The following is a 22,456-nucleotide window of genomic DNA, read 5'->3' as shown; positions in this document are numbered from 1 at the left end:
TGCAAAAGGCTGCACACCAAGCGAGTTTTCAGCAATATACCTGCAATATAACTCACGACGGCTTCTGAACAAGGCTATAGATACATACACACACAAATGACGTGAACCAGACTGAGCCAGGGAACTAAATTTTATATTTATTAGGATGGCATCTGCTTGAAAATTACCATTATAATGTGAGTGATGTCAAAGGTGCTGTTGTACTCATTTTGCTGCTAGGTGCGATATGAATGAAGCAATTATTCGTGGTCCAACGACTTCGGGTTGATGGTACGGCACAGACGAATGGCACGCGGTTAACTGTCCCGAGGTGATTATGTCTCCTTAAATAACATTGTCGATTTTGAAAGTCCTCTCTCAAAACGGCAAGATGAAATTTTCGGCTACTAAGGCGTTGTAGCGCTAATGCTAGAAAAAATACTACGGAGTTCAAGGTCACATTCTGTGATAAATGTTGCTTAGGGCAGTGACATTATTAGGTGTTTTTTTTTAGATTCCATAGAAATTAGCCACATGTGTTTTTCCTTCCCTGTGGCTGAGCAGCTTGTACTTTCAATGACTTGGAAAGGACTTGATTGCGACCATAATTCGACTGCATAGAAAAAGCATTTGCTGAATATTGGGACAGATCAACGTGGTTATTATTACAACAACAAAAGTATCACAACAATGGGTGACATCGAACTTTTAATTGCTTTTTCATTGAATAGTGTCATAAGATCATCTTCTTGGTTCTTTCAGTAAAGTCACATAGAAGGGAAGTAATAAAATAATAAAAATAAAACATAATAAAATCAAATAATTCTGACGACGTTTCGGCTACAACTAGGGGTCGGCACGGTTTGGCTCAAACCACCAAACCGCGGTTTGAACCGAACCATATCGGTTTGGTTTGGCTCTGTTTGAACTGGTTCGGTTTGGTTCTACGAAAACCGACTCGGTTTGGCTCGGACAGGGTGGAACCGGCTCAAACTAGTTTGGTTGGTTGTAAAGGCCGAGTACAGCAATATCAAGGACATGATGACGGACATTCTCAACCAGCGCTACCCAGCGTTGACGACGGACGCGGCGCCGAAGGCGGCGCCGCGTGGCGGCATTAACATCCTCTTTGACATGGTCTACGCGCCCAACGCTCACGACGGCGCCGCCTCCGAGGTCGACCGCTTCCTGCTTGAGCCGACTCAGGACCTGAGCATGGACGTCGTCGAGTGGTGGAAGCTGTACGGCGGCAAGTACCCGCGCATACGACGCGTGGCCCTCGACTATTTGCCTATCCCGGCGTCGTCCGTGCCCTCCGAGGGAGCAAACTCGGCCGCCAAGCGCTCCTTTCTCGACCGACCAAACCTGCACAAGTGCACGTTCAAGGCCGAGATGTGTGTGCGCTCGTGGGCGCGGATGTTGCCTAGTGTTGGGGTTTCACTGCCATTGAACTACCACACTGCGTTCAAGGACATTGGGCGTGCCAAGCTTGAGGAGATGGCTGTGGACGACATCGTCGTCCAGTACTTGCTAGTGAATCTCAATATGAAGAAAGCCTGCGTAGAAATTGGCGATTAATACACTTGATATTTGTATTGAATGCGAATATTGTTTGCCGCACATCTTTTCGGTTCAAGCCAACTCAAGAGGTTTGGTTTAGCTTAGTTTGGTTTGGTTTTGGTTTGGTTTGGTTCAGTCGTCGCTGGTTTGGTTTGGTTCGGTTTGCTCAATTTGAAACCAGTTTGAGTCGGTTCAAACCGTGCCGACCCCTAGCTACAACGCAAGCAGCCGAAAAAGAGAGCCTTAACAAAAGAATGTGCATATCAAGAGGAATTTAGCATATTCATGGAAAATGCGTAGGAGGTGGGCGGGTGGGTTTCAAAGTCTTCTTCCACCTCCAACTCAGCTTATATATAAGCTCCTAGCTTGGCAGTGTCTCATTCTTCACCTGAAGACGGCTGCTTGCGTTGTAGCCGAAACCTCGTGAGAATTATTTGATTTTATTATGTTTTATTTGTATTATTTTATTACTTCCCTTCTACGTGACTTTACTGAAAGAACCAAGAAGATGAATCCCTGCAGTCACGAAAGCTTTAAATCGAAATTTAAGTGTCATAAGAATTCAGCGGACATATTTCTTAACTCGTTTTGATAGCATATACACCAGGAAAGGTGTCAGGCGACAGAGGAAATCCGGGTTGAGTTGACCTGCACTTTAAAACTGAAATCTAGTACAAAACTAATCGAGTTCTTGATGAGAAAACAAATGACGGAACTGAAATTTTAATTTCTGCCCTTAAAATATGCGAGACAAAATACTAATGATTGTAGGTATGTAATTCGGCAGTAATATGTTATATCATTTTGAGGAAGTGTTAAAGTGATTACAGAAATAATGACATGCAGATGTTGAAGGTAAATCCTTAAATAGTATCTTCACTACACAAGCTGACGGATTCCAGACATCCGAGACAACGTCAATGGCAAAGTTAGGTACTGCAACCAACACGAGGTTTATATAAGACATTACATTACACATGAACGTCTACGCTGGCCTACACTGAGTGAAATGTAAACGACCACAGTCCCTGTGGCTCGCAAGTGCATAGTATTGTATATAGGATGAACTATAGCACAATTGCAAATAGTATATACAGGTAGTCCTCTGCTTACGATGGAGATGCGTTACGACGACCCCATCGTAAGTCGAAAATATCGTAAGTCGAAGATGGCCCAGCCTACCCAGGAGTCTTAAAGAATGGTGATGATTTAGCAAAACAGAGCAATTTACAGTACCGTACTGTATAAATTATATACTGTATGTATGTAATAATTGCAATACTGTATTGCACAGTAAAATGTAAAGTAAAATAAAAGTAAATTCTTAGCCTACTTATATGAACTGCTATTTAATTGATAGTTTTTTCAGGAAACAATCCTATCTGCTATAAAAACGTTTAACATGCATTGAACGTATCGTATCGTGGTAACCCTGAAATGAGATCGCTAAAGCTATGTATAAAAGATACAATTTTGTTGTATCGCTATTGCCATCGTAAGATCGAAATATCGTAAGTCGGATCATCGTAACTCGGGGACTATCTGTACTACATAGTGTTATAGTGAATCTATGCAGGATCATCTCTTTCTTCACGAAAATGTTCCATTTTACACACACACACAACAGCAGGATCCCAATGGATGCATCTCAAAATACAGATTTATTAAAGTGAAGGAAGAGCAATACTGCACATCAAGTGCAATAAAGCACATCAACCCATTCAGCTTTTTTCTTTTGCTGTAGAATTCTACCAATGCCATTAATGATACACAAACCTTCATTAGTGTCATATCATTCTAAATAAAATAAAAAATAAAATGTCCCCGACACTGAACACTAATGAAAGGATCCTTTAATAGCGGCGCAGCATTCAATGAATCTATCAAAGAGTGTTTTCTTGACAAGTCATCAATGGTAACGCAACATTTATCTTCCATTGTCACATCCAATCCACTGAAATCGACCAACAACAGCTTTAGATAGAATCAATTACATTCACCAATTAACCAAGTTTACATTAACGCTGTTTAAGGGGGCCACATTTATCAGCTGCAGTCAAGTATCGTCTGCTGAGGTGCATTACAAAGCATGATCTTTTTTCGCAAAAACATATTCGGAAGTATTTGTTCGTTAAAAAAAAACCAAGAAAACTAATGCACCCCACTGTTCCTACTTTTTTAAATATAGAATTGTTTATTAAAAATAAGACATTTTGGTTTTGAGATGGCTTTTCCCTCCAAGCAATGGATTATTTACCATTTAGGGGTTTTTAAGACTTAAAAAAAAAGTTAAGATGCGCGGCGAAGCGAGCAGTTGCACGTCCTTCGACAACACTGACAAACGCAACACAGCTGTAAACTTCACCGTCTTCATCAGCCTGGGGCCAATTTGTATTCGTAAAAAAACACAGATGTGAAAGAAACACATTTTTCTTCCAAATTATGTCTATTTTTTTCTCTTCTGCTGTATCAAATTCAAATAATATTACTGGTAGGAACCCACTGATTCCACCAGCCCACAGGGGATTATTGTGTCCGTCCATCGTGCAGGGAGGGGCTGGGTGGGGAGGGAGGAGCTGGGTGCGGAGGGGAGGGTGGGGAGGGGCTGGGTGGGGAAGATGGGGCTGGGTGGGGAGGGGAGGGTGGGGAAGGGCTGGGTGGGGAAGGTGGGGCTGGGTGGGGAGGAGAAGGTGGGGAGGGGCTGAGTGGGGAGGTGCTGAGTGGGGAGGGTGGGGAGGGGCAGGGTGGGGGTGGGTGGGCTGGGTGGGGCTGGGTGGGGGGTGGGTGGGAGGGGTGGGGCTGGGTGGGGAGGGGCTGGTCACCCCGTGGTGCCCTTATAAAACTCAACGTTTAACCCACTCACGCCGGCTTGTGCCCGCCCTCACAGTCGGGCATATTTGCGGAATATACCACGCCGCCATTGACCCTGGCCATTGACCGAGCAACCCAACGTTCCTACCAGCTCCCTCCGCAGGAATGTGTTTTGTTCATTATCATCAGTTTCACTGAACAAATTACTAAGCGGCGTACACAATAAACTTAGGGTGCCCCCTGCCCGACATTCAGGTGTAAGTTGGCGAATTACATCACAATTTAGGGTCAAGATCCAATTCAAGAATAATATAAGGAGCATAAACCACCACGCAAACTCCGGTCATCTACGTAGTTGCTTTTGGCTCGCCATCAACCAAAGACAAACACGATCACTGCACTCTATGAATGGATGTTATGTAGGTAGCCAACCGCATGACCTGAAGCCTCATTAAGCTTGACCCTCCACCACCCTGCCATTTTTTTTACCTCATCAAACGATGAGGGGTTTATAAATGTTTGAAACACTGTAGGATTAGCATGGCCAAATATTTCAGTCATATTTTCACCCTAGGTCTAAGGGCAAAGGCTGCAGCTCGACATTAATACCACGGGTGCCTGGTTCGATCCAGTGGGAACGGGCTTGCTGTACAATGAATAATAATGCCATGCTGTGACCGACAGATTCACAGACAGGCAAAGGAAGTTTCGACTAATGTAGATACGTTTGGGTGGCATCAATAAAGTCAAAGCGTCTCCCCATTCAAATGACCCTGAGCCAGTGGCGGGGATATTTCACATGCCTATGGTGGGGGCCAGTCCGCCCAACGTACAAACGCTGTCGACTATCGACAAAACGGCAGTTATTTTATTGATCGCAGAAGGACGAGCAACCGACTAGAATCGCTGCCCGAGCGTGATTCTAAGTTGCAGCCTTCAGATGTGAGGAGAGCGCTCTCCCCCCCCCCCCTCCAGTGTCGCTCCGCCAAATCCACGTCCGAAAACTTTACACGTGGGATGACCGATTGGTAATCGTAGCTTTTTTTTTTAAACAAAGTCGTTCGTTGGAAATGTGTTTAAGCTGTCCATCGGTTTGTGATGAACGCTCAACAGCACGCTGCAGGCAGCAGGGATGACGCAAACTCGTAATAATGATTTTGTTTGTAACTCTCAAAGACACCGTCGTGAATTTCAATCAACCGTCGGTCGAGTGCTTATTTTTCTCCGGGCTAGCATTGTAGTAGTAGCTTCAACCTGCATGGTCGAATAGGCGATTAATAAATAATTGAACGCGAACACAGGTCGAGCGCGTTGGTTGTGTTTTGATGAACGTCGTTGAGATATACACTCGGGGGTAGGAGAATACAAACTGTGCTAAGCTTCTGTAGACAAAACCAAAACAATTAATGGCCCGTGTTTTCGTGTTGTTTGTTGTGGTAACGTTCTGACCCACCCCGACTGGACATCTGTGGGAAAAGCTTTATAGATCATCGGATTCCTCCTCCAGTATGAACACTGATTCTGATTATGAATAACTGTTAAGTCTGCTATCCGTTCTTCTTCGGAATGGTGACTCGTCTGAGTATGCTGACATTTCATCTATGTTGTGTTGGCGCAGAGTCTTCCTGCATACATGTATCGTGCAGCACAACAGGGAAATTCTGCAATGGAATCCAACTTTTGTGTTGCTTTGTGTTGACTGCATAGTATGTGCGTCAAGTATATGCAAGCATGGATTTCTGAGGAGAGGAGGTTTTGCTATGTTATGTAAAGCCCTTCATTGAGATTCTAAATGAAGTGCATTTTTATTAAGGTCAATCGATAGACCAGTGTTCTTGATTAATGCAAATCCAATTAAATTGCTCATTTTTCAAGGTCTGAGTAACGAATGTTCTTCCTCATTATCAACAACCATCATCTATCCACTGCTGGATGAGGACTTCCACACATTGTCGCCATCCCTCACGATCGTGCGATTCCATGACACGTCTTGCTCCTTGCGCCATGAGCTGAGCTCGTCGCTCCATCTCCACCGCGGTCAGCCCTCTCGGTGTGGCATCTCGCGTTTGGCTGCCATTGCCCTCACCGCTTTCATCCATCGGCCATCATCCCTGTTACCAAGTTCATTTACTTTCAGCAATTGTCAACAAGATGTCTCTGATTTGTGTTTGATTCTGTCTCTCAGTTATAGATTTGAAGCTTTCGTGACTGCAAGGATTCATATTCTTAGGTTTTTTCGGTAAAGTCACGTAGGTAAAAAATTAAAATTAATAAAAGTAAAATAAAAATAAAATAAAAAATCACGACGTTTCGGAGGCAACACAAGATTCCGTCTTCAGGTGGAACCGTCACAGCACGATAGCTGTAGCAAGTACTTACTTGATACAGCGATCGTGCTGTATCAAGTACTTACTTGATACAGCTATCGTGCTGTGAGGGTTCCGCCTGAAGACGGAAGATTGTGATGCCTACGAAACGTCGTGATTTTTAATTTTTAATTTACTTTTATTAATTTTTATTTTTATTTTTTTACCTACGTGATTTTACCGAAAAAACCTAAGAATATCTGTCTCTCAGTGTCATTTAAAGAAACTAAACAATAACTTTTAGTTTTTACCAGGTGAGGACCATTGAGCTATATAGCTATTTTTCAGAAGCGGCATGGCCACAAATGATAGCCCAACGAAAAGGCTTGTCACGTGTAACTTTAGAGCAGACAAATACTCTAAACTCACATTGATTCTAAATGTGGAGGGAAAAACCTGGAGAAAAATCCACGCGACAGCGGGGAAAACACACAAACTCCAAATAGCAGGCGTCAGTGTCGGGATCGAACCCACGACCTCCTGTATACGAGGCGAGGCAGTTAACATCTCACCACTGCGGCAGCATCTCTCAACATTTCTTCTATTATCTTGCGCAGTGTCCAAGCGTCTGATCTGATCCACAGCAGCTAACATGCACTGATTGAAAACGTTCTTCGCTGACATTGGTATGTTCTCATTATCGTGGTTAACTTTTAAAAGGACACTCACTTCTGTTCTTGTTCTCATCTTCAGTTAATTATTTTGGTCCCGGTCTGACTTCATTAACTGCCCAAGGTACATATAGTCTGCTGTGTTTTCAAGTTGTGCCCCTCCAACATTTAATTTTTATTTTGTTTCGCAAAACGTGACGTTCCCTTGTTGTTTTTGTTTGCTCACATTTATCTAAATTTCAACTTTGCCAACCTTGTTTAGGAAGTTCCTGACTAACTTCTCACACTTCATGTTCGCGATCGGTTAAAAGGGATTCGCGGATCTAAGATGGCAAAAATTCCGAAATAATATCAAACCTACTTCCTAAATATTTACACGGAAATGAAAAACCACAATCATGGAATGATGCAGTCATCACTCTTCTTCTCAAAAAGAGAGCCAAGACTGTTGCTCAGAATTACAGGCCGACAAGCCTCCTATCACATGTGTAGTGAGTTCACCTACACATGTATATAAAGATCTACGAAACCCCAACAATTTACGTTTTAGAGACCAAACAACAATTCCAGAAAGCTGAATGAAGGAATAACTTTTCCACTCAATACCACATGCACACTATTAATACAATCTTAGAAATGACATATGAATATCAATTGCCGCTATGATTGGTTTTGATCGATTATGAAAGAGCATTGGATTCTGGAGGAGTTGAAGCAGTCATCCATGTTCTCACAAATCAAGGCATTAATAACAACATATATACAGACATCGTGACAACCGATTTCAAAGAAGCAACTGCATCAATATAAGAAAAGGCAGGCAACTTTGGAAACAACCTCCTAAACATGGGAATGCGTTTGGGACCTCTAATCCCAGAGATATATATACATTATTTTATTACGATCATAGGGAATTGAGTAACAACACTTACAAAGTAATAAGTAATCTTTCGGGACATTTTATATTCTTCTTTAGAACAATGTGTCATGAATGCAAGTAATGTCTCTCTCAATAGATGGCACACTTTAGTAATCCTCCTATGAATTACTGGGCAGACCCAAGAACTGAAACCGCTAAGTTCGAGCAGGCCGCCCTCTGGCATCGGGCTCTTCAGTTGTCCAATTTCACGAGACGTTCGACACATGCCTCGTTTAGCCAAATCAGGGAAGGGAAATAATAAAATAATAAAAATAAAACTTAATAAAATAATTCTCACGACGTTTCGGCCACAACGCAAGCAGCCGTCCTCAGGTGAAGAACAGGTCTGTCGGACAGACAGCGTCTGAATGGGCACCACCAGGCTTGGCAGCGTATATTTAAGCTGGCTTGGAGCGGGGGAAGGGGCGCCTTGACAAAGGAATTTGCATATCAAGAGGAATTTAGCATACTGAATAATGTACGGACATAATATGACTTTGAACCCCTCCCCCCACCTCCAACGCATTCCACAAGTAGTGACTAATCCTATATCTGCATTTCCCATAAATATGCTAAATTCCTCTTGATATGCAAATTCCTTTGTCAAGGCGCCCCTTCCCCCCCTCCAAACCAGCTTAAATATACGCTGCCAAGCCTGGTGGTGCCCATCAGACGCTGTCTTTCCGACAGACCTGTTCTTCACCTGAGGACAGCTGCTTGCGTTGTGGCCGAAACGTCGTGAGAATGATTTTATTATGTTTTATTTTTATTATTTTATTATTTCCCCCTCTATGAGACTTTACCGAAAGAACCAAGAAGATGAATCCCTGCAGTCATGAAAGCTTTAAATCGAAATACATCTCAGGGAAGTTACTGTATTCCAACCGGCGGTGAATTTGGGGCGGCGGGCATTCCCAAGAAAAGCGTGGATCCCATAATGCCGATTCTCAAGGCACACACACTTGCCGAAGGAACAGAAAGCAACTCTGGTGGCGTTAATTTTAAAAGGGAGATTCACGCGCTAAACGCTCGCCCATGTGTTCGGTGCCTAGGAAACGCACAGTCGCATCGCAATGAGAATACATGTTGAATGTATTAGTGTTTAGTACAGCAGAGGAAAAATGATGCAAAGAGAGAGTTGCATCACACTTGGTCACTGGACACATTGCTTATTCATTGAGCCGTACACAGATAAGGCAGCTCAACGCATTCCCGAGAATGGAATTGTGCTGTTCATTGCCATTTAACCAAGCGGCTATGCGTGCCATATACCAGGGCAACGGCGCAGCACATTTGAATGTTTGGGTTCGCAAAAAGCTTTCCAGATAAGAGTAAAATGTTGGGTGCACTGCTGCCTGTTGCGCAGAATATGTGGTGTGACTGACGTCTCAGGTGTCCCTAATTTTCTGCTATGCACCTACCCAAGGTTATCTCATTTGCATTGCTTATGTTGCCGCCTCGATTAAAAGACGACGCGATCCAAAGCGTAAAGTGGACGTTATGTTATTGCACTATCAAATCAAGACTGATCCACGGCGGTGTGGCCGTCTGCTTCTGCTGACTCGGCTTTACAGGCCAGTGTGCCAGTGTGCCACCACGATGGCTTTCAAATTCCTCCTTTTGCGCTGGGCCACACAGAGTAACTCCGACAATGCTATTAAACTATTAAAACCATGTTCTCGGTTCTTTTGGTAAAGTCACGTAGAATGGAAATAATAAAATAATAAAAATAAAACATTATAAAATAATTCTCACGACGTTTCGGCCACAACGCAAGCAGCGTTGTGGCATGTGAAGGCGCTCTACCCCCTCCAACCCAGCTTAAATATACGCTGCCAAGCCTGGTGGTGTTCATTCAGACGCTGTCTTTCTGACAGACCTGTTCTTCACCTGAGGACGGCTGCTTGCGTTGTGGCGAAACGTCATGAGAATTATATTATGTTTTATTTTTATTATTTTATTATTTCCATTCTACGTGACTTTACCGAAAGAACCAAGAAGATGAATCCCTGCAGTCACAAAAGCTTTAAATCGAAATATTAAAACCATTTTCGTGTTTTACCAGGTAAGGCCCACTGAGTTATACAGCTCTTCTTTCAGAAGCGACCTGGCCACAAATGAAAGCTCATTGAAGTGGCTTGTCACGTGGAAATTTATAGCAGCCAATTACTCGATTCTAAATGTAGAGGGAAAAACCGGAGGACCCGAAGAAAAATCCACATGACCATAAGGAGAACGTGCAAACTCTAAATATATGCAGGCGTCAGGGTCGGGATCGAACCCACGGACACCTGTATACCAGGCGAGGCAGTTAACACTTTGCCATCGCGGCATTCCACAATTTCCCATGCATCATGACACAGCTAGGGGTTAGAGGGTGCCCACCTTGAAGAGCGTGACGAGGGGATCCTGGCGTGGCTGTAACGTCACATCAGTCGACTGTTGCAGCGCACATGAAAGTGACACATGCGGCTGTGAATTGCGACTCTTTTCTCATTAACAAAGCTTCACACCATTCTTTGGTTCTTTCGGTGAAGTCACGTAGATAGGAAGATAATAATAATAAAGTGAATACAAATTTTTAAAAAATTTAAATAAAACATTTTCAATAAAAACTACAACGTTTCGATCGCAACACAAGCGGTCGTCATCAGGAAAAGGGGGGTTCGCCTCTAAAGGCAAGCTTTTAATAAAGATTTAAATTTTTTAAGCCAACATTTAAAGCTTCACACTCTTGTGCGATGGGCCCAGAACACACACAGCCGAGGTGTGATCACAAACAGTGTGTGTTTGGGGGCTGTTTGTTCCTTGGAACCGAGACTCGGCTAAGGCCGATGATTCTGCACGCCCCCTGAAACTAAATTCAAGGTCATGCGCTAAAGACAGAACACAGACGATGGACACCTTCGCAAGCAACCAAAAATGTGCACAATCTGCCGCTTTCCCCGTGGGCTGTCACCCATAAATGTTGGAGATAATTGAAATATGTTTTCACGTACTAGCCGTGACGCAATGCACTCAATAAAATGTGAACACACGAGACCTGAATAGAGAGCAACATTAATTTCACTGCCATTTTTTTTTATCAGTTTAGATTCGAGAGCGATGATGGAGGCCTCGACGATAATGACGATGAAGATTTTGAGCGAGAATGACGATGCTCAAACGTTTGCAAACGCGATGAGATTGACGACCGAAGTGATTATCCTGACCGATGTGACGACGATGACGGATTGTGTATTGTGTTGTACACTCATCTCGCGTTTCAGTTGCGTGTGCAATGCTCTGTCAACTCACCAGGTACTTCTGATTGCCGTACATGACATAGTCCGGTGCTAGGCTGTACATCACGTAGTTGACATGCATCACGGTGAGCATGAGAATGAGGCAGAGGAAGAGAAGTGCCTGAGGCCGTGTCCTCCCAGTCCGGATATTATACAGCTGGTTAACACACGCACAGAATCACAGTGTTACACAGGCATACGTACAAACATACACACATGCAGGCTGTGGGGTAGAGGTGAGTGCTGTTAGCTAGCAGTTGTTACAGCCAGCACGTCACACGAGAAGGTGGTCTGGCCAGCGCCCGAGTTACCTTTATCTCCCGATTGCTGATGTCCACACACCATACCAGGTGGTCTCTTATGTAAGGCTGAGTAAGAGGTTCAGCACAGGTAGAGACAGCATTTGTCACTGGAGTTGTGCATGGTTGGAAAATCGATCCAATGCTTGACAATAGCGCAACACAATAACCTCTTTGCCACCGTACCCCATAAAGCCACATGAACATGTCACGTGTAAACAATGCAATGTGAATATATTATTGTCGAACACATTTAACCTATCGATGCAGAACAACGCAATGATAAAAATAGCTTATTATTGCAATGGACATGACAATGAGAGCCGCGACCCTCACCAGGACCAGCAGATTGAGAAACGAACCAACGACAAAGAGAACGCAAATAAAACAATAATTGTACCCTCATTCCTGTTCCAACATACATCGTTTAACTTAAAAGTAACAAACCTCAACATTACATTCCATAAACTTCAATGTACATGTTAGTTTTAAAATGTAAACCCTCAATAAATAAAGTGTAATAAGGTTTATAATTTAAATACTTATGAATGTTCTTAATTACTTCGTGAAATATTTCAAGTGCCATTTTCTGCATTTTGCATCCGCAATGAAATTGTATGCTTTGACAGAATGATTAACAGCCGGGTCTCTATAAAAAAAGAGACTTCTGCTCTTAATGGACTCTTACATGGTCATCACGACTATTATCGATACATGTACCCCCCCCCCCTGTCCCCTTGTCCTCATCATACGTCATGAACCCAAAGACACAACTTGTTAGCAAGACAGCTTCAACATACTGTACATTATTTTCTTCGATTTGTTTTCTGCCCACGTGGAGTGTGGGCGGCAGTCCTAGGAGGCTGTGATTTATCAGCCGTGGTCGGTCAACTCCAGTATGACTCAGGTCATTACATGCCCCCCCCCCTCTCACAGCGGCACCAGATTAAGGTCGCCGTGGGCCCTAAGCCAGGAATCATATCTCAGGTCTCCGTCCGATGTCTTTCCGTCACCATCCCACCTTGGAAACCCTTTGCAGGGACCCCCGGGAGGCTAGGTAGGACGTCATTACAATCAACAAGGCAACGATGAGTGGGCGTCAATGGAATCTCAGATTCGTCCAGAGTCCATCGTGGCCAGCAATGGGTGAAGCCTGAGAGCTTTACTGTTTTACATCCCCTCGACAACATTAAGAACAGGGCATGATTTCGATTTAAAGCTTTCGTGACTGCAAGGATTCATCTTCTTGGTTCTTTCGGTAAAGTCACGTAGAAGGAAAATAAGAAAATGTAAAATTTTCTATTATTTTCCTTCTACGTGACTTTACCGAAAGAACCAAGAAGATGAACAGGGCATGAATTAATCCTGCCTCAATCCTATTTGTTGATGTGAAATGCCAGGACATGATAGCTCATGCAACTTCATGGCACCGCACCTCGCCGTTACTTCCTGGCTTCTGGAAGATCCCGTAACTGATATGCAAACAACTTATAAGAAACAAGGTCTTCTCTTACAGCATCCCAGCATCTGACTTTAGGTCTGCCCTTGGTTTCTGATCTCTGGGCACCACTCCAATGGCTGTTTCGGTAACGTGTGCTCCTACGTCCTGCGTACATGCCCACCGTCACAACCTGGCCTTGGTGATTATGCAATGCTTTGCTGCCACTCTCTACGCTGGACTCAAGCCGTGTACTCAGCCTGCCATCAAAGAACGAGAACCCTCCACTTGCACCTAAATGGGCACCATGGTGGCGAGATGTTAACTACCTCGCCTGGTCTACAGGAGGATGTGGGATCGATCCCGACCCTGAAGTCTGTATATTTGGAGTTTGCATGTTCTCTGTCCCCGTGGTAGTAGCATGGATTTTTCTCAGCGGCCTCTGGTTTTTCCTCGACATTTAGAATCAACGGGGGTTTAGAGTATTTGGCTACTATCAATTTCCACATGGTAAGCCAATTCATTGAGCTATCATTTGTGGCCAGGTGGCTTCTAAAAAAATAGGTGTATAGCTCAGTGAGCCTTAACCGGTAAAATAAAAATAGTATAGTTTTTATTTTTATATTCCAAAGCTACTGCCATCCATATTTACATTCCTACCAATCGACTGAATCTACATAATCAAGCGACCTACTCAATAAAAACTAAAACTACCAGACCAATATTATCCAACAGCATATTTTTAAACAAGCAAAATCTGGAGCAGTGCCAGGCTTGTCAAAACTGGCACAGAGTCTGGTGGTTTAAACAAATTTTGCAGATTAACATACGTGCTGACGACAAATAGGCCGATAAGACGAAAACAAATATTCGCATTATGGATGAACAAGCGGTCTCGATTTTTTAAAAAAAGTATTATATAGCCACGAATTGTTTATATCTACTGCCCAGTGCACAGTGAGTGTTTTCTTCAATGCACTTACAACTTTGCAATGCACACTGCAAATAGGCACACCTGAGAATCTCGATAGGGGTCAAGAACGCCTGTCCTGGAGGTCAGGGTCCAGTGGTAAATGCCCTACGGCGCGTGCTGTCTGTAGAGCTGCGTGAATGCTGAGCCACGTTGTGACTTGGAAATTAGTTTCAGGAGACCAGGTTGTTTGCCACAGCATGGGCACAGCAGGGAGTATGTGCAGCCCCCGTCGCAGCCAATCAGAGGCAGCCTTTTATAATTTATTTAATATGTCTGCAGCTCCCAGAGAGTGAAGAGTAGCGACAGAGCTTTGCAAAATGTCACGCTCCGTCTCCAAATGTGTTTTCTTTGCACGTTGTAGCTTGATGATGAAATTCAATTATGTACCACACTGTATATTTTCTCCACGTGAAGAATACGTTTTCTGTTTAAAAAAAAAATTGAATCAAGATATATATGCTGCACTGCAGATGCCAATGGTTTGGCAGCCCAGTGTGGGGCCAATTCTAGAATGCCACGTTCAATAACATTAAAGTCTCTTGATGATGTAATTTTCACGCAGTATTCCCTCGTTATTTACGAACTTGCTATCTGCGAATCACATCTGGAATTCTACGCGACTGCATCATGCGATAAAGTTATGGGATAAAAAAAACATTGGTTTTCGTAGGCCAATATAATTATCCGCGAAATGTGCTATTCACAAGCATCTCCCGAACGTATTTCTCGTGAATAACGAGGGAATACTTAAATATACAAATACGTACAAACTTAGAGATGCCAAGGTGATTAAGGGAGATAATGCCTGGACCAGGACACCAATTCGCCAATATGAAGATGCTTGTTTTGAATCTGCATCTCAGCTGCACATGACTAAACTAGGGTTCCATTGGAGTTGATGGGTCTCAGTCTGATTACCATGACAACATACAATATACCTGTGATATAAACCTTGTTGTCTTCACCTTCGTTCAGCATTGACAGCTAAAATTATTGAAATATAACGGACGATTTCAAAGCAAGAAGGGGCACCACTCAAGTGTTGGGTGAGAGAGGCCAACTTCAAAGTGAATCCAGTAGTAGGTCTGAGGTATGAACTTCTGTGGGCCATTTCATGACATGCTGCCTGGTTATACGAGTCCCAGAGAGACATTTCTCCATTCTGTTTGCATGACCCAAACAACACATTTAGGATAGAGTTGGCCGTAAAACGAACATCATGAGAAACGCATTCGCCGTGATCTATAAACGAGCCCCGAATACAATTGTCCTGGTCTCCTTGAACTAAGTTTCAAAGCACTCATCCTGAAAAAGTGGCATTACGTCCCCACACATTTCCACATAAATGGTTTACGGTGAGGGAAAGTGAATTATTCAAGTGTGGCTTAACCTACAGTTCAACTCTTCCCAAGCTGTAGCATCGGCCTACGTTTCACATTTTGTCAAGCCAGATTTATCTTGCAGCTAGTCACTCAGGTCCAAGCCATTAGGATAAGAGCCTGCTTTGTAAAAAAAAAAATAGCATTCCTTATAAGAAATGTACATCGCATTTAAACTTTTTTACGATTATCGCTGTATACTAAAAGCAGCTGTTTATCCCAAAGGTGATTTTGAGGAATATTGTTCTCTGGAGAACACACTCCATTATCCATCGGCTACACTTGAGTAGAGCTCAAATATGTTCCAGTGTAGGATTTTAATTTCAAATTAACAGATGTGCTCTGGCAACTGTTTATGCAGCGAAGGTGTTCTGTACTATTTATCGCTTCCAATTGCCGTGACAGTTTTCACAAATTGTTAACATTTGTCATTATTATTTCTAGTAATTCTAGGCACCATAATTATGCAAGATCACACCATTAAGTCACACCGCAGGGCCTCAATGAATGTTAACAAAGCACTGTATTTGTTATTTGTTATTATCCTTCCGTGCTTGATGTTTAATGCATCTATGAAACGCAGTCAACAATCAATCGAAAGACGTTTGCAATTTCCATCATCCAGGCCTATATTCATACATTTCCTCTGAACACTTTTGCATTATTTCAATCAATCAAGAACTTAAGCAATCAGTGGCCTTCATGTGAAAACAAATGCATATCCATCATGATGAAAGCCTTTTTTTTCCAAGGTATTTCTGGAGCAGCAATGTCCTCAAGAAAAGTTCGCACTGCAAACTTCAATGTATAAAACAATTACATATAGATAGCGTGCAGAAGCATTACAATCAAATCCAGTGCAAAACTATTCATACTTAAATACAATGTACAAGACAATACATCAGCATTGATCTGGTTGAGTGGCATTGTGGTTAGCAGGGTTGTCTCAGGATCAGAAGGTTAAGAGTTTAAACCCCAGTCATGGTCAATTCAGCACTTCACCAGGGTCGATAAAGGGAGTATCACAAAGTGGAAAGTAAATAGTGGCCAATCTATGAACAAACCAGCCCCTGCCATGTGAATGTGGAATTTCCTTCACTGGCTCAAGGTCACCGTACCAATCACTTGAGCAGGCGATGTTAAAACTTGACATGAAAGATGCATGAACATTATTTTTAGAATTATTATCAACCACAATAAATCCATCTTCAAAGATATGGAATTGCTTTCATGTCTGCATGAAAAGCTGTGAAGACATTTACATTCACGATTGTCAATTAGTGGTTGAAAACAAGGAATTGAAAATATTTATTACGTAAAATCGTTAATCAAGTACGGATAACATTTTTATAGTTGGAACACACTGCTAGCAATTGGAAGGTTGTATATTCAAATCCTAGTTGGGGGGGGGGGGGGATTGCCTCACTCCATCATCCCTTATGGGGTTGTTTAATGAGCACGAGGAAGCCATCGGTAAGTTGTCCTTTGGAGTGAAGAGCTCCCACCATCAGAAGGTGTAAATTCCGGTCTCAAAAGTTACACGTAAAAATCAGCGTTGCTCGATTGTTTAGAGTTATTTGGCCGCTATAAAATGCCACTTGAAATTCCACTTTGTTGAGCTATCATGTGTGGACAAGTCATTTCCAGGCCTTACCTGGTAAAATAAAACATCGTTATTATCAGATAATTGGTTCTTTACCCTTCTATCTGGCAACAAAACTGACACCTTTTTGCAAGGAGTCATGTTTGCATAGACCGCAATACCTGCAGTCATAATACAAACAAAAGAACATAACTCTGATAATGATGTTGCCAGATAGAAGGGTAAAGAACCAATTATCATATTTTTACTGGCAAATGAGGTCCCCATAGTGTAGATGCTTGCCCCGAGCTCTCATACTCTGATGGTGCATTGTCCTTGAGTTGTGCGCCTTTTGGCGTCATCTGGTCCAACCCATATGAGACTAGGCTCGAAGGAAAGCTGTCTCGGGTGTGGACCAATCAACTTCAAGGACAGTGCACATTATCAGAGTTATGTTCTTTTGTTTGTATTATGACTGCAGGTATTGCGGTCTATGCAAACATGACTCCTTGCAAAAAGGTGTCAGTTTTGTTGCCAGATAGAAGGGTAAAGAACCAATTATCATATTTTTACTGGCAAATGAGGTCCCCATAATCGTTATTATCATTTTAGTTAGGGGGTTAAACACACAAAAAAACATTGAATATTTTGACATCTGTGTGAAAATGTTTTTTAAAGCACTGACAATTACAGCAATGGAATTCCTCAGCCTCCACAATTGTTCCCGCAGCATTGCATCGCTCGCTATCAGAAATACAGAAGTAGCTTTTTGAACCCACTGCGCGCACGCGCGAGCCACCATGCACGAGAGAGCGTGCGCCAGCGAGCGACAGCGTGCACGTGAACTGCGAGTGCACGTGTGGAGAGTGAGCACCGATGTTTGCGAGCCAGCGGACTCCGGCCACCGTACCTCCAGCGCTCCTCTTTTCCAGTCGCAATTTAAACGTCCACACGTCTCGAGCGAAACGCGCACCGGTTATTGATAACCCCACACGAACGCAATGGCCACTAGCTGTATTCATTTGTTCGCTGTAATTTTGTATTCGCTTAGCATTGAAAATGTTTATTTAATCGTTATTCTCCCCAACGTCGATGTCACCGACACGTTTGGTTCCGCTTAATTGCCGACTCATCGCACCACGAAGTGAAATTCCGTCATTTGAAACTTACAAAAATAAGACTTCACATCACGTAGGCAGTTTCAATTCAGTGTGTCGGTGCACAGACTGCACAAAACGTCCATCGTAACCTTTCTGTCCACATACTTTACACATTTCTAGATGTTTGTTTTCCCTCCCCACCGGTCATGCAAAAACATATATTGTCTGCAAACTTGTCCAGTAAAGTCAAGAATCTATGGATATTTTTGAAAAAATGTTTATTCATGCAGGACTTAAAAACAAATCTCAGTGCAGTTGTCATGACCGGGTTAAGGTATGCATAATGCTCTTTTGAGAACTAAAGCATTAAAATGCAAAAGTTATTGTAATCAGACGCAAATTAAAGAAGCAGCCTTGGGCTAAGGCACGATATAAATCTATGCAACATAAGATTCAGAAAATATTTATACTCAAATGAGCACCTCCCAGCAAGTGGTGGCAGACATTGGGGGCAGAAGGAGATTCGAAGAGAGAAGTTGTGCGTGCGGTAACGAGATATGAAGTCAAAAAATGAAGAGATATAATATTCTAAAGCTGATAATCTTCTTGGTTCTTTCGGTAAAGTCACGTAGAAGGGAAGTAATTAAATAATAAAAATAAAACATAATAAAATAATTTGCACGACGTTTCGGCCACAACGCAAGCAGCCGTCCTCACCTGAGGACAATGAATCCCTGCAGTCACGAAAGCTTTAAATCGAAATTTAAAGCTGATAAGTTAAATAGGTCTTGGCTAGAAAATGACTTTTGAGACTGGGAAAGTGGCAAGGTCATTTGCTGTTCCAAGAAACCCAGATGTTTAAACGACATGGTGTCAACGTGATGTAGCGGTGCCCTGGTATCTTACTTAGCCTTAAGCCAGGGAATGGAAAGCCATCAATTGACCTAATCACAAGTATGCTTTCGTAGAACAGATGAAGCCATTTCAATGAATCTCAAATTTAATTCATCATAAATATCAGGCTATTTGCTTTCGTAGCACTCTCACCCCACTGACCATATCCATCAAAACTGACATCTATTTTTGATTATTGTTGATGTCGCACGTAAATGTGAGGTGAAGCGGCATTATTTGAACCGCTCCTGGCCAAAGCACGCAATCCTGCATAGAGGTGTAGTCAACTCCCAGGAGTGATGCATTAGAGAGGGAACTTCACACACCGCGCTGGATTTATAAAGGCCTGCTAATACTGTTAGGAACCATCTGGTTCCACCAGCCCACAGGGGATTATTGTGTCCGTCCGTCCGTCGTGCATCCAAAAATGGGATGGGTGGAGAGGGGAGGGTGGGGAGGGGCTGGGTGGGGAGGGTGGGGCTGGGTGGGGGGTGGGAGGGGTGGGGCTGGGTGGGGAGAGGGCTGGTCACCCCGTAGTGCCCTTATAAAACTCAACGTTTAACCTACTCACGCCGGCTTGTGCCCGCCCTCACAGTCGGCCAAATTTGCGGAATACACCACGCCGCCGTTGACCCTGGCCATTGGCCGAGCAACCCAACGTTCCTACCAGCTCCCTCCGGAGGAATGTGTTTTTTAATTGACAAAAAGTAACAGTTAGAGGCACATTGTGGAATTCAGAGGCAGAATACAAAGTAAGTGCATGCCTCAGGCAATGACTGAAGATGTACCGGGATCAAAATAGCATCATGAAATAAAGACGTGAGTGGGAACAGGTCGCAGAATTTAGCAAAAAAAAAAACTAACCCGTAAAAACAAAGTTTTTCACTATAAATCCTTTATATGCGTGGCGGCTAGAGTCCTCTCGTCCTCTGGCTTGAGATGGCTGCCACCTATTGGTCAGATGATTGTCTGCCAGCATTAAGCAATTGGTATTTAAAAAAAATTTTCCCTAAACAGTGTAAAATTTTGGAAAAAATTTTCACGAACATTAATTGTCACGCACAACGAGTCTGTGTGCAAAATGTCAGCTCGATTGGATCACGGGAAGTGGGTTAAAAAACGACCGAAAGATTTGCACGGTCGTAAGCAAGCAAGCATGCAAGCAAGCAAGTGAACTTAATATAAAGGATTTAAAAAAAGATTTGATCATGGCATTCATTATTTATTTATTATGAATGTATATTTCCTACTCTGACATGGACAGCAAACATGAACATTCGAAAGACAAAATGGAACAAAGGCTCAAAGGTTTCCAAAGAATCATGGAAAGATGCATGCGGCAAAGGCAGAAAGATAAATACAGGGACCAGAATACGAACTCGAATAAGAGACATCATACTGACTGAAGGAAAGTAAGGTGGTTTGGGCAGAACACGTCAATTGAAGAAATGACAACAGGAACCTGAGATGCTTGAATGGGACGGCAGCCAGGACGATGGAACGCCTCGGCACTTGAAATCAGGCAATCAGAGTCGGTAGGTATATTTAATTCTAGATTTGAAGCTTTCGTGACTGCAAGGATTCATACTCTTAGTTCTTTCGGTAAAGTCACGTAGGTAAAAAATTAAATTAAAATTAATAAAAAATATTGTTTTTCTTTTTTCTTAGGTAAAATATTAAATTAAAATTAATAAACAAATATTGGTTTTTTTTTATTAATTTTAATTTCATTTTTTACCTACGTGACTTTACCGAAAGAACTAAGAGTAGGTATATTTAAGTCTACTTTGAAAACCCATCTCTTTAAAGCGGCCTTCCCTCTTTAGTTTGGTCGGTTGCCCCCTAGTTATGTTTGTATTTCCTGATTTTCATGCAATGCACATTGGGATCCTAGGATGGCAGGCGCATTATAAGTTATAATTATTATCATTAAACCTGCGTAAGATGTGTGTGACACAGCCCGGCAGTCAAAATCTATTTGGAAAACCCTGCTTGTCCGAGGCGTGCATCTTGCGCTTCTGTTCATCCTCAGTAGCAGAGCTACTTAATAATTGTATTTTTTTAATAAACCATGGTTCATGCCTTGCCACGGACAGGTAATCTGCTTTCCAATTGCTTGGGCTAAAATGGACTGTTTACAAGTGGATCAGTAAACTTGCTAATAAGAAAAACAACTCCTCTCCAGGGGCCTACCCTGGCTCCTCCCCCCCTCAACCAGTATATATACAAGGTCGGGTCTCTTGGGATTTCTCTTTACTTGATACAGCAATCGTGCTGTGACAGTTCCACCTGAAGACGGAAGCTTGTGTTGCCTCCGAAACGTCGTGATGTATTATTTTATTTCTATTATTTCTTCTATTATTTTTACTATTTACCTTTTTTTTACCTACGTGACTTTACCTAAAAAACCTAAGAGTATGAATATTTGCAGTCACGAAAGCTTCAAATCTAGAATTGCAAATAAGAACTTTTTATTTTCACGTGAATTTTTTTTTGATAGGTTTAACGAACTCTCTCGAGCATCCGTATCAGGGTTTGTGTCTTACAGTTTTGTTGTTGCTGTTGTTGTTGTTGCTGCTGTTGTTGTTGTTGTTGTTGCTGCTGTTGTTGTGGTAAATACCGCAAGGGTTTGTTGGTTGTGCTTTGTTGGCAGTTGGCCACGGGTGTTTGAGGCCTATTTGGACTCGATTCAACGCTTCAATCTCAACAACGTTCACGGGCATAAGATGAAGGGAAACACGATGCCAGATGCCTGCGATGTACACAGACTGCTGCTGCTGCTGCTGCTTTTAACGGATCTGTCCACTCTCCCGAGAATTTAGGCAGGAGTCTGCCTTCTCAACAACAAACAAAATGCTGTCTCGTGACCCTATTCCAAGAGGCAAGTGACAATTCACCCCCGAGCGGTGTGTGACCCATCGTAACTCTTTGGGGGTGGTGATTGCATGAAAGAAGGTTTTCTAGTTTTTGTTTTGTCTCGGTTTTGTTATCTTGATTGTGCAGACTTTTTATTTACCTATCTTTGCTCCATTATCGCGATACCATTTGCTGCGTTGTTACATGCCCACTATTCATCTTTTGTTTGAATGCTCCAAAGATAGAGAATTGTAAAACGTCAGGAGTACTTTTTTCATCATTACGTTGTTTTGGGAACACATTGCACCAGCCCACCTGTAAATATGTAATTGCGAATAATTTGTTTCAGGATGGCAAGATTCACAAATACAATATGTAAATGCAGCCCATCATCCCTTGTGCATT

General features: G+C 42.7%; 1 protein-coding gene across 1 annotated transcript in view; it reads right to left on the bottom strand.

Annotated features, from left to right (window-relative positions):
* The window catches only part of LMBRD1 (LMBR1 domain containing 1), a 358,364-nt gene that overhangs the window by 79,991 nt on the left and 255,917 nt on the right, over window positions 1-22,456 (bottom strand). Inside the window, exon 13 of the mRNA XM_061568975.1 lies at window positions 11,544-11,687. Coding sequence (XP_061424959.1) covers window positions 11,544-11,687 — 144 coding nt within the window. The remainder of the gene's footprint in view (window positions 1-11,543; window positions 11,688-22,456) is intronic.

This window comes from Lethenteron reissneri, chromosome 42 (genome assembly GCF_015708825.2).
Source record: "Lethenteron reissneri isolate LAM-NWPU_2019-01 chromosome 42, ASM1570882v1, whole genome shotgun sequence".
Taxonomy (NCBI): Eukaryota; Metazoa; Chordata; class Hyperoartia; order Petromyzontiformes; family Petromyzontidae; genus Lethenteron; species Lethenteron reissneri.
Note: the sequence above shows the minus strand (reverse complement) of the source record. Positions and strands in the feature narration are given on the sequence as shown.